This window comes from Oncorhynchus keta, chromosome 13, assembly GCF_023373465.1.
Source record: "Oncorhynchus keta strain PuntledgeMale-10-30-2019 chromosome 13, Oket_V2, whole genome shotgun sequence".
Lineage (NCBI taxonomy): Eukaryota > Metazoa > Chordata > Actinopteri > Salmoniformes > Salmonidae > Oncorhynchus > Oncorhynchus keta.
In genome coordinates, this window is record NC_068433.1 from 24,992,166 (window position 1) to 25,005,164 (window position 12,999).

The window sequence follows — 12,999 nt, forward strand, 5'->3', positions numbered from 1 at the left end:
TTTCGAGAGGTAAAGGGGTTTCGAGAGGTAAAGGGGTTTCGAGAGGTAAAGGGGTTTCGAGAGGTAAAGGGGTTTCGAGAGGTAAAGGGGTTTCGAGAGGTAAAGGGGTTTCGAGAGGTAGAGGGGTTTCGAGAGGTAGAGGGGTTTCGAGAGGTAGAGGGGTTTCGAGAGGTAGAGGGGTTTCGAGAGGTAAAGGGGTTTCGAGAGGTAGAGAGCGAGAGGTAGAGAGCGAGAGGTAGAGAGCGAGAGGTAGAGAGCGATAACGACTGAGTATTAACTGTGTCTCTCCCCCAGGTAAAGAAGAGCTGCTCTCCATGAAGGACTATGAGTCGGCCTCTCTGATGGAGATCAGGGCTCTGATGAGGAAACACGAGGCCTTTGAGTCTGACCTGGCCGCTCACCAGGACCGAGTGGAGCAGATCGCCGCTATCGCCCAGGAGCTCAAGTAAGGAGGGACGGAGGGAGGTGTGGCGGAGGGAGTGGCGGTAGAAAGGATAAACGTAGTGAAGTTGTAGGAAAAAAAGGGATTGACGTACAGTGTGTAATCGGAGATGTGATACTGATCAGTGTGTTTGCCCGTTTCTCTCTCAGTGAGCTGGACTACCATGACGCGGCCTCTGTGAACGCCCGCTGCCAGGGCATCTGTGACCAGTGGGACAACCTGGGTACGCTGACGCAGAAGAGGAGGGACTCCCTGGAGGTACTGAACCACACACGTACAACAGACACCGTACTATAATCATATTGTATACGCCGCTTAAGCGGGCGCTTTTGGTTGGAGAATGTGATCCCTGCAGGAACTGAGCACACGGGCCTCTTACCAACTGAGCCACCGCGAGCCAGGAGATGTTCCCAGGTCACCTGTCTCAGGAAAAACTCCTGTCCCTTCCAATAACACCTAGTGGTGGTCACATCAAGCCGTTACGTGTGCTACTGTGACTACTTAGCAGGGATGGCTTCATACTGTATATGATGGATGTTACATCTTGTCCTGGTCTTTCCTAGCGCGTGGAGAAACTGTGGGAGACCATTGACCAGCTGTACCTGGAGTTCGCCAAGAGGGCGGCGCCCTTCAACAACTGGATGGACGGAGCCATGGAGGATCTGCAGGACATGTTTATCGTCCACAGCACCGAGGAGATCCATGTACGTGTGTGTGTGTGTGTGTGTGTGAGCGCGCACGCGTGTGTGTGTGTACAATACGTAACATTAACGGTCGGATGGACTCTCGTTTCTCTCTGCATTCCCTCGCTCTCTCTCGTTATTTCCCACATCACTCCATTCTCACTCCTTTATTCCCCCCTCCCTCTTCTCGTTATGTGACACACACCACACCCTTTGTTCCTCTCTATCTCTCTCTCTCTATCGCTCCTTCCCACTGCATCCCTCCATTCTCACTCCTCCTCTCCTCTCCAGTCTCTGATTACAGCCCATGACCAGTTCAAGGCCACCCTACCAGAGGCTGATAAGGAACGCATGGCCACCATGGGCATCCAGAGCGAGATTGTGAAGATCGCTCAGACTTACGGCATCAAGCTGTCAGGAGTCAACCCCTACACCAACCTCTCCCCCCAGGATATCACGAACAAGTGGGAGGCGGTGAGTACAACACACTCTGGGAAGCCAACAGAGAAGCTGAAATGGTTTTCTATTTTAACTGTATTTCCTTCCCTGGCTAGGTTTCTACACTCTAGATTGTAGTCAAGAGACACTTGTCCTGTGACAATCATTGTTTCTGTAGTGTGTATTTTTTCTCACACTCTGCGGCTGTAAGTTGCTTCATGTTTTAGGGTTACACCTTAGAGCAGGGCTTTCCGACCCTGTTCCCGGAGAGCTCCTTGTAAAAGGTTTTCGCTCCAACCCAAGTTGCAACTGACTTCACTGAGACAATGCGGAAATAATCCATCTACGGGCAAGTCGGTGACCCGTTTTTCATTTGGGCCGAAATCAAAATGAAAGAAAAGTTATCTTGCAAATTCAGCAGGCTTGTGGTGTGAAATGGGCTTTTTTAGAAGTGCCGTTTTTAGTTGACTACCTATTGTTAATGTCGTCTTTGGTGCGGTTTGGTGTGTTAATCAATGAACAAGCACCGTTTTATCCCTCTCCTGTTGATAAAATAAGTCAAACAAAAGTTTTACGCTGCGTGAGGTTTCAAATGCATTCTACCATTACGAAACGTGTAACGCGATCGGTATTTTGACATTACAGCTTTTGAACACAAAATTACATTTCATGAATCAAATATTTCATCAGTCGCCTTCCTCAAATGAAGGGGATGATGACGCAATCTTTGCGAGAGGGGGGTGGGGGAGCTCTGACATAGCTCTGAGTTAGTGTGCCCCGGAGCAGATTAGTTCCGAAGGATTCGTCGCCATAGAAATGTACCTGGCTTAAAAGGTGAGCCACTTTCGTGGTACCGGTTATCTGAGTTTGAACTCAAGGTTGACCAAAGTTACCTCACGAACTCCTCAAATCCGGTACGTAAGTATAGGGCTCTGCTCTCGAGTCACAGAGTAACGCAACGTCATCTCTACCAAGTGTGTTGACGACCAATGTCCCTGTCTCCCTCCGTAGGTGAAGCACCTTGTTCCTCTCAGGGACCAGATGCTGCAGGAGGAGGTGGCCAGGCAGCAGGCTAACGAGAGGCTGAGGCGCCAGTTCGCTGCCCAGGCCAACATCATCGGACCCTGGATCCAGACCAAGATGGAGGTACAGTCACTTCAGCTAGAGCAGTGGTCACCAACCTTTTTCTGAGTCGAGATCACTTTCTGAGTCGAAATGGAAGCGGAGATCTACCGCTCAGATTTAAAAAAAAACAAAAACAAAAGCATGAATTAAAAAACGTAAGCATATGCAACATTAACCAATTAAAAACAGTTCTGTAGCAATGAGGTTTGTGCAGTTGGCTATAGACCCAATACATTATCACTGCAGATTGGCTATGCTGGAATTACCCTGCCAATGTTGTTCTTCTCAGACCATTTTGAAATATAACTTGTATTACTGTTGAGGCACAGCTAATTGAGGATAATAATAATAATATATATATTTATTTTTTTGTACTGGACTCATCTGTCCCTCAGCTCTCCCTCCGCTGAGAAGAGGGGACACAGTCTTCCAGCTGATGGCGAAACTCAAGTCGCACTGCATTATTTCTGCCTCGTGCGCCAATTCATGTTGTTACACCTATTGACCAGAGAAAGTGAAATATTCCTCGATATTAGAAAAGACAAAAGCCGCTAATGACAACAACGCAAGCTTAGCGGAACACTTTGCTGTACTCATTTGTTGCAGCTGCAGTACTGGTTGTAGCGTGAGTGGAAGTAGGGAGAATGTGCATTTTCTGGCTTCTGGAAGTGAACAAACTGTCGACAGTGCCGAATAACAACTTAGACATGAAGTTATTCATAAAAGCAGCATCTCTTTGCTGTATTCATTGAGTCGCTCTAGTCATGGTTTTAAACGTTTTTAAATCTCACGGTGTCAACTGTATTGTGCATTCGAGACTTCTTTTGACAGTCCATGGCTCGAGGAAACTGTGCAGACACGGTGATCTGAGGTTTCTGATTGGCCAGAGGTAGGCCTATAGGTGCACTTGATTTTGATCTCTGGGCCTGCCGGGTAGGTCGGAGTTCTACCTTCAGATACATAACATTTTTCAAAATGGGAACACTTTGTCTTCCCGGTGCTAGAGAGCTGCTGAACGAAGTGCACCTACTGACAGCAGCACGAAACAAATACAAATAAGGAATGCAAGGCTTTATCGTTGCGTTCGAACAGGTTGGTGACCACTGAGCTATAGAGCTACACGGTCCTACGAGTTTGAAATCCTCTTTTGTGAAATCCTCATTCCACTCATTGTACAACCCATGTCATTATGCCATGTTTGGTATGGCGAGAAGTGAAACGTTAGCGCAAACAGACTGGTACCCGGGATAAGCAGGGTCTCCGAACCCCAAACACGCAGAGGTTCGCAACATCTACTGTGCCTACACTTATGGGTCAGAGTAGGAGAGCTGATCTAGGATCACTTTTGCCTTTCAGATTACAATTAATGGACCTAATCCTAGATTCTATATCTGATCCTAGATCAGCACTCTTTGACGCTTTATGAATACGGAAGCCTGAACTGTCATCCATTCCCACTTCTCAGTTCTCACTACCTCCTTTTTCTCCACCCCCTCTCTCTCCCTCTACAGGAGATTGGTCATGTGTCTGTGGACATCGCCGGTTCTCTCGAGGAACAGATGAACAATCTCAAGCAGTATGAACAAAACATTATCAACTACAAGTGTAACATCGACAAACTGGAGGGAGACCACCAGCTCAGCCAGGAGTCCCTCATCTTTGACAACAAACACACCAACTACACCATGGAGGTAATACAACTCACAACTGGACAACACACAACAGCAAAAAACACAACTGCACAACACACAACTACACAAAGAACACACGACTATACCAGGGAAGTAAAGTATCTTATATCCTAGACCTAGGTTAAATATCTAAATATACTCCCCTATTTGGACAGTGAAGCTAAAACGTTGAATTTGTCTCTATACTTCAACATATTGGATTTGAGATGAAATGTTTTATATGAGGCGACAGTACAGAATGTCGCCTTTAATTTTGGGGGTATTTTGATAAATATCAGTTTTACCGTTTAGAAGTTAGTTCACTTTATTTATCTAGTTCCCCTTTTGAATGTGTCATAAAGGTGTCACCTATAGTGCATTAAAGTACTCAAAAGTTTAGTATTTGGTCCCAAATTCCGAGCACGCAATTATTACGTCAAGCTTGTGACTCTCCGCTCCCTCGTTCCCTCTCTCCCTCTGCAGCATATCCGTGTGGGCTGGGAGCAGCTGCTGACCACCATCGCCCGCACCATCAACGAGGTGGAGAACCAGATTCTGACCCGCGATGCCAAGGGTATCAGCCAGGAGCAGCTCAACGAGTTCAGAGCCTCCTTCAATCACTTCGACAGGGTAAAGAAATATATATATATAATATATTATTGTACTTGCATTTCTTCCACTTGTCTTTTTACTTCCTGGCTCAGATTTGACAGAAAGCGACTATTTTGAAGAAGGTCTTACTTGCAATGACACAGTGATATGTGATGATTTTTACTTACCATAGTTGAATACACTGACTGTAAGTGTGAATTTGGAATCGTCCGTGATTTCTTGCCATCGTAGTTGTTCCTCCACACAGAGGGACGGTGCCTCTAGGGTGTCACCTTCACATAATCGTTGGTCATTGCGTCACTGCATCGTTCATTGATCACATGTCCAATCATATAAACCGATGCTTGTGTTCTCCCTCTCTCTTTTGCAGAAGAGAAACGGCATGATGGACCCCGACGACTTCCGTGCCTGTCTCATCTCCATGGGTTACGATCTGGTGAGTAGCCTAGCTACCAACAGGAAGTGACCTCACCTTCATTTCTTCTCAGTCCCTTTATTCAAAATGACGGCGCTCTATCTGGTTGTATACGGTTATAGTATGAATGGCATCCGTTTTTATACTAAAGGTTTCAAAACATGTTCTCCTCAACAATGATATGAAAATAACCTACTCTAACGTGTTGTCCAATAGGGTGAGATGTTCTAATCTATTGTAACATGCTGTCCAATAGGGTGAGGTGTTCTAATCTACTGTAACATGTTGTCCAATAGGGTGAGGTGGAGTTTGCCCGCATCATGACCTTGGTGGATTCAAACAACACAGGCGTGGTCACCTTCCAGGCCTTCATCGACTTCATGACCCGTGAGACGGCCGAGACAGACACCGCTGACCAGGTCATGGCTTCCTTTAAGATCCTGGCCTCCGACAAGGTGAGCTAGAACATTTTAATATGGCCAGATCTCCCTTGAAAAAGAGGTATTTTCACATCTGTGGGACAACCTGGTAAATGCAATTAAATAAATACATAGAAATGAAATAAATAAATACCTCCTCTCTCCCAGGCCTACATCACGGTTGATGAGCTGCGCAGAGAGCTGCCCGCAGAGCAGGCTGAGTACTGCATCAGCCGCATGACCAGGTACACAGAATTACAAAGGTCAAATAGGGGGTGCTTATATTTGTCCTGTGTCACACGTGTACAACTGTGTAACCTATACAAGTGTGTGGCTATGACACAGTCCACTTTAGTAATACAATGTATCTCTAAGACCAGGGACACAGGCCACTCTAGTAATATAATGTATCTCTATGACCAGGTACATTAGACCTCTCTAGTAATATAATGTATCTCTATGACCAGGTACATTAGACCTCTCTAGTAATATAATGTATCTCTATGACCAGGTACATTAGACCTCTCTAGTAATATAATGTATCTCTATGACCAGGTACATTAGACCTCTCTAGTAATATAATGTATCTCTATTACCAGGTACATTAGACCTCTCTAGTAATATAATGTATCTCTATGACCAGGTACATTAGACCTCTCTAGTAATATAATGTATCTCTATGACCAGGTACATTAGACCTCTCTAGTAATATAATGTATCTCTATGACCAGGTACATTAGACCTCTCTAGTAATATAATGTATCTCTATGACCAGGTACATTAGACCTCTCTAGTAATATAATGTATCTCTATGACCAGGTACATTAGACCTCTCTAGTAATATAATGTATCTCTATGACCAGGTACATTAGACCTCTCTAGTAATATAATGTATCTCTATGACCAGGTACATTAGACCTCTCTAGTAATATAATGTATCTCTATGACCAGGTACATTAGACCTCTCTGGTAATATAATGTATCTCTGTGACCAGGTACATTAGACCTCTCTAGTAATATAATGTATCTCTATGACCAGGTACATTAGACCTCTCTGGTAATATAATGTATCTCTGTGACCAGGTACATTAGACCTCTCTAGTAATATAATGTATCTCTATGACCAGGTACATTAGACCTCTCTAGTAATATAATGTATCTCTATGACCAGGTACATTAGACCTCTCTAGTAATATAATGTATCTCTATGACCAGGTACATTAGACCTCTCTAGTAATATAATGTATCTCTATGACCAGGTACATTAGACCTCTCTAGTAATATAATGTATCTCTATGACCAGGTACATTAGACCTCTCTAGTAATATAATGTATCTCTATGACCAGGTACATTGGAGCCGACGGCCCAGCCGGAGCCCTCGACTACATCTCTTTCTCCAGCGCACTCTATGGAGAGAGCGACTTGTAAAACCCCCTCTCCTGTATGGAGAGAGCGACTTGTAAACCCCCTTTCCCCCTCCTCTCGTCTTCCCTTCATTTTCCCTCTCTCCTCTATGGAGAGAGCGACTTGTAAAACGCCTCCTGCTCTTTCTTCCCTCCATCCTCTCCCTCCTGTACAGAGAGAGGTTTAGTTACCCCTTCCCTTCCCCTCTCCTCTTTTCCCCTTGCACACTCCCCAGCCCTATACCTCGCCTCCTCAAATAATATTACAATTCCTATTATTTGGAAGGGTTTAAAAGAAAACGATGAAATACTGGTTGGTTGGTTGTGTATTGATGCAGATGCATGCTCTGTTTGTAGTAGAAATGCTGTCCATGTTGAATGGTTGAACCCCCCCCAACACACAAATCCTTTATAGCAGCTCCCCGTCTCCATGCAAACACCCCTCTCTTTCCACAGAAACGTGTAATGTTGTCCCAATACTTTCATAATGTTGTAATTTGGTATTTCAGAGAGTATAGGGTTGCCATCAGAAGAGAGCAGTGAATTGTGGGTAAAAGGTAGTTATGTTAACCCCTGATCTCTGATCAACTTGTTTAGAGGGGTGAGGACACTGACAGGAATAATTATTTTTGATTGGAGGATAGGGTGAGGATGCTGACAGGAAGGATCATTTTGATTGGAGGAATCAAAGAGAAAGGAGTATAATAACTGTTATGGCCAGAATGAAGCGTGTCGGTCACCTCTCTCCTCTGTCTCATCCCTCGATCATCACTCCATCATCTGTACCAGGTATATGACTACACCAATAGAATGATATAATATGTAATATTTTACATATACTATTTCATATAATGTCCAATGAAACATATTGAGGTTGTCTGCTTGCTGTGCATTTTGAGAGGAGCGAGAGACAGGTAGAGGTGTTGAGTAGTGAAAAAGAGCGAGAGAGAAGGAAATCAGGTAATGTTCTGGAGATAAAGGAATATGGACTCAGGAACCCTGTGTCCAGGTATGGTGAAACAAAGCTATGCCCAGGCTTCATCCAAAATGGCACCCTATTCCCCATAGGCTCTAGTCAAAAGTAGTGCACTACATAGGTTATAGGGTGCCATCTTGGACTCGGTGTGTAGCCTAACTATCTATGCAAGGAAGCTTTTAGGTTGTGGTCCAGTTCAATAAGAGGATGGCTGCGTTCCAGGCTGACCACACCGCAGACGGCTGCCAGATCTCACAACGCCTGGATACGTGTTAAACATATCAGCTAACCGCATCATATGGTATAGCAATCTGATGCCTGACTGTACAGTTGATGAGGTGGCACTCAACCATTTGCAATGTAATTGGCCTGGAACATGACATGTTTAAAACCGAACCTGAGAATGTCAGCCATGAAGTGAGCAAGGGTATTCTAATGACAGTGGGCAATCCTCAAATCTGCACCCAATTCCCTATGTCCTGCACTAGTTTTGACTTGATCCGAAGTCGCCAAGTGCACTACGGAGGGAACAGGGTGTCATTTAGGACAGCGACAGAACCAGTAACTCCCCTTTGCGGGGATTCTTTCTCTTCTGTCTTCTCTATTATCGCTTCCTCCTGTTTTCCCTCTATTCTATCACCCGCTACAAGAGCTTGCTTCCACACAATCCTTCAAAGTTAAAGTCACACCTTGGAATAAATAAAAAAGGAAAACTATATTACTATATGAAGTTTTGTGTTGTGTTTTTATTTCCCATCGATCACCATAAAGGGACTGGCAATACTGTTGAAGTAACATCCGTTGCAACTGTTCAGAAGTAAACCAAAATGTCCAGGGCAGTTCCTGGTTCATTAAATATGACATAAATACAAGAAGGAACTGCAAGACGTATTTAAATGTAAACACGGTAATGCCTCTAGGACTTACAGACTTTATAAAGCATAAACATTCAAGAATGAAAATGTAATATGAAACTGAGTTTATTGGATATATAGACAAAATCCATTCACAGCGCATATCAGCAGAGCACTTCAGCCAGACACTCAGGGTCATTCTAAACATGTCAGTTATGGCAACCAATTCACACACTCTATTCTTTTAAACAGTTCAGTGGAGTTTTCCTTATTTAATCTTGTTCAACTTTACAGGATCGGTATCCCCCCCCCCCAGGACGGTTGAGCTAATGTAGGCTAATGTGATTAGCATGAGGTTGTAAGTAACAAGATCATTTGCCATGACATAGATATATCTGATATGGGCAGAAAACTTAACTTAAATTATTGTTAAGCTAACTGCACTGTCCAATTTACAGTAGCTATTACAGTGGCAGAATACTATGCTATTGTTTGAAGAGGGCACAGTTATGAACTTGAAAATGTATGAATAAACCAATTAGACACATTTGGGCAGTCTTGATATAACATTTTGAACAGAACTGCAATGGTTCATTGAATCAGTCTAAAACTATGCGCATAAACCGCTGCCATCTAGTGGCCAATATCTAAATTGAGCCTAACCTGGAATAGTACATTATGGCTTTCCCTTGAATTTCAAAGACGATTTTTTTAAAAAGCATGCTTTTTTTCTTTATCTTTTACCAGGTCAAATGTGTTACATTCTCCGACATTAATTTCACATTTTCACAAACCTCAGTGTTTATTTTCAAATAATATCAAGGATATGCATATCCTTGCTTCAGGTCCTGAGTTACAGGTTTGGGTACTGATGGCATCTACAGTTGTGGCTAGATGGAATACAGTTACAGGCTAAAAGTTACATGTTCGAGTTGTGTCGGGGACAACTGCAGCATTTTAGCTAAACTTAAGCCTAAAACTTTCCTAACCTAACATGCAACGTTAATTCTCCTCTAACATGCAATGTTAATTCTCCTCTAACATGCAATGTTAATTCTCCTTTAACATGCAACGTTAATTCTCCTCTAACATGCAACGTTAATTCTCCTCTAACATGCAACGTTAATTCTCCTTTAACATGCAATGTTAATTCTCCTCTAACATGCAACGTTAATTCTCCTAACATGCAAAGTTAATTCTCCTCTAACATGCAACGTTAATTCTCCTCTAACATGCAACGTTAATTCTCCTCTAACATGCAACGTTAATTCTCCTCTAACATGCAACGTTAATTCTCCTCTAACATGCAACGTTATTTCTCCTCTAACATGCAACGTTATTTCTCCTCCAACATGCAAAGTTAATTGTCCTCTAACATGCAACGTTAATTCTCCTCCAACATGCAACGTTAATTCTCCTCTAACATGCAACGTTAATTCTCCTCTAACATGCAACGTTAATTCTCCTCTAACATGCAACGTTAATTCTCCTCTAACATATGCAACGTTAATTCTCCTCTAACATATGCAATGTTAATTCTCCTCTAACATGCAACGTTACGAAACAACAACACTTTGTTCCAATGGTTGTGTTAACGTGCAGCAACATTTTCAAGGAAGTAGCCCTGTAGTTTTCTAATGTTTGTTAGCTTTTTGAATGGCCTTAAAAGGGCAAAGATGTAGCGCAATGTTCGTCAGCGCAACATTATATTAAAAGGCATCTGGCAGGAGTAAATTCAGCCGCAATCACAAATATATTCGGATAAATATATATTCTAAACAACTGCATTTTCACAAATGTAATATATAATCGCCAAGCCCATTGAAAATAATGAATGATGAAGTGGCTAGTCACTTTCATGGCGTATAGGCGTACATATACACACAAACACACTGGACCAACATTGTCCTTCTCGCGAGATAAATATAAATGCTAAGGTTATTCATGCCAGATTGACATCATTTACGTTGTTGGCAACTAGCCAGATTAATACAAATAAATGATATGTTCCTTGGAGAACACAGAATGATCAAGCTATTGAGTAACAGAAGATCAGAGACAGCCATTTCACCAGTAGGTATAGTAACTTGTCATCTTTCATGTTCAACAACACACCAATCACATGTGACAACAGGAAACACAGCAGGTCAAAAGCAAGCTTACTGTAAGGCCAGGAAGGTCTTCCATATCACTAGAAACAGAAAGACAGCATCCCTGGGTGGGCTCAAATCACCAACTTTTAAATTAACAGTCTAACGCGCCAACCAATTACACCACAGAGACTTGTGGTTATACTGACCCTCAGCAGGCCAAAGTCTCATGGAAGCTCACGCCAAGTCAGGAAGGGTCAGTTCACATCTCCACAATCTGAAGAATGTCATCCCTGGGTGGTGTCAAAGCACCAACCTTTAGATTGACAGTCAAACATGCTAACTGATTGCACTAGAGAGGCTTGTTTTGGCATTGACCATCAGCAGGGAAAAATAACAGGAATCTCATTACAGGTCCAGGATGACACATTCACATCATGGAGCACAACAAACTGAGAACTGTCGTGTCTGGGTGGGCTCGAACCACCAACCTTTAGATTAACAGTCTAACGCGCTAACCAATTGCGCCAAAGAGACGTGTGGTGTAATTGACCCTGACGCTTGATCACTGGCAATTTGTGCTCTCATCCAACTGTACATGGAGTTTACGAAACAACAACACTTTGTTCCAATGGTTGTGTTAACGTGCATCGAAGGTGCAGCAACATTTTCAAGGAAGTAGACCTGTAGTTTTCTAATATTTGTTAGCTTTTTGAATGGCCTTAAAAGGGCAAAAATGTGGCGCAATGTTCGTCAGCGCAACATTATATTAAAAGGCATCTGGCAGGAGTAAATTCAGCCACAATCTCAAATATATTCTGATAAATATATATTTTAAACAACTGCATTTTCACAAATGTAATATATAATCGCCAAGCCCATTCAAAATAATAAGGGGACTGACTCTGGAAGAATGATGAAGTGGCTCGTCACTTTCATGGCGTATAGGCGTACATATACACACAAACACACTGGACAAACATTGTCCTTCTCGCGAGATAAATATAAATGCTAAGGTTATTCATGCCAGATTGACATCATTTACTTTGTCATACTAGCCAGATTAATAAGAATAAATTATATGTTCCTTGGAGAACACAGAATGATCAAGCTATTGAGTAACAGAATATCAGAGACCATTGACAGCCATTTTACCAGTAGGTATAGCAACTTGTCATCTTTCATGTTCAACAACACACCAATCACATGTGACAACAGGAAACACAGCAGATCAAAAGCAAGCTTACTGTATGGCCAGGAAGGTCTTCCATATCACTAGAAACAGAAAGACAACATCCCTGGGTGGGCTCAAATCGCCAACTTTTAAAGTAAGAGTCAAACTCACCAACGAATTGCACCACAGAGACTTGTCATATCCACATCATGGAGCACAACAAACTGAGAACTGTCGTACCTGGGTGGACTCGAACCACCAACCTTTAGATTAACAGTATAACGCGCTAACCAATTGCACCACAGAGACTTGTGGTGTATTTGACCCTGACGCTTGATCGCTGGCCATTTGTGCTCTCATCCAACTGTTCATGGAGTTTACGAAACAACAACACTTTGTTCCAATGGTTGTGTTAACGTGCATCGAAGGTGCAGCAACATTTTCAAGGAAGTAGACCTGTAGTTTTCTAATATTTGTTAGCTTTTTGAATGGCCTTAAAAGGGCAAAAATGTAGCGCAATGTTCGTCAGCGCAACATTATATTGAAAGGCATCTGGCAGGAGTAAATTCAGCCACAATCTCAAATATATTCTGATAAATATATATTTTAAACAACTGCATTTTCACAAATGTAATATATAATCGCCAAGCCCATTCAAAATAATAAGGGCGCAATGTTCGTCAGCGCAACATTATTA

At 42.8% G+C, this 12,999-nt stretch overlaps 1 protein-coding gene, 1 long non-coding RNA gene and 2 other non-coding genes across 4 annotated transcripts in view; 2 read left to right on the forward strand and 2 right to left on the reverse strand.

Annotated features, from left to right (window-relative positions):
* Positions 1–8,910, forward strand: part of LOC118392134 (alpha-actinin-3-like) — a 35,047-nt gene extending 26,137 nt beyond the window's left edge. The window contains exons 12-22 of the mRNA XM_052459827.1: positions 295–445; positions 592–700; positions 1,006–1,146; positions 1,417–1,599; positions 2,575–2,709; positions 4,200–4,379; positions 4,842–4,988; positions 5,341–5,406; positions 5,682–5,840; positions 5,973–6,049; positions 7,152–8,910. Of these exons, the coding sequence (XP_052315787.1) occupies positions 295–445; positions 592–700; positions 1,006–1,146; positions 1,417–1,599; positions 2,575–2,709; positions 4,200–4,379; positions 4,842–4,988; positions 5,341–5,406; positions 5,682–5,840; positions 5,973–6,049; positions 7,152–7,233 (1,430 nt within the window). The 3' untranslated portion in view covers positions 7,234–8,910. The remainder of the gene's footprint in view (positions 1–294; positions 446–591; positions 701–1,005; positions 1,147–1,416; positions 1,600–2,574; positions 2,710–4,199; positions 4,380–4,841; positions 4,989–5,340; positions 5,407–5,681; positions 5,841–5,972; positions 6,050–7,151) is intronic.
* On the forward strand, positions 6,056–7,145 carry LOC127906759 (uncharacterized). Its single transcript, XR_008062775.1, has 3 exons — positions 6,056–6,359; positions 6,404–6,755; positions 6,888–7,145. It is a non-coding gene; the product is annotated as an uncharacterized LOC127906759 (long non-coding RNA).
* A 2,681-nt stretch (positions 8,911–11,591) lies between the features above and the next one.
* Positions 11,592–11,665, reverse strand: trnan-guu (transfer RNA asparagine (anticodon GUU)). Its single transcript has one exon. It is a non-coding gene; the product is annotated as a tRNA-Asn (tRNA).
* Positions 11,666–12,537: 872 nt separating this feature from the next.
* trnan-guu (transfer RNA asparagine (anticodon GUU)) lies at positions 12,538–12,611 on the reverse strand. Its single transcript has one exon. It is a non-coding gene; the product is annotated as a tRNA-Asn (tRNA).
* Positions 12,612–12,999: the final 388 nt, after the last annotated feature.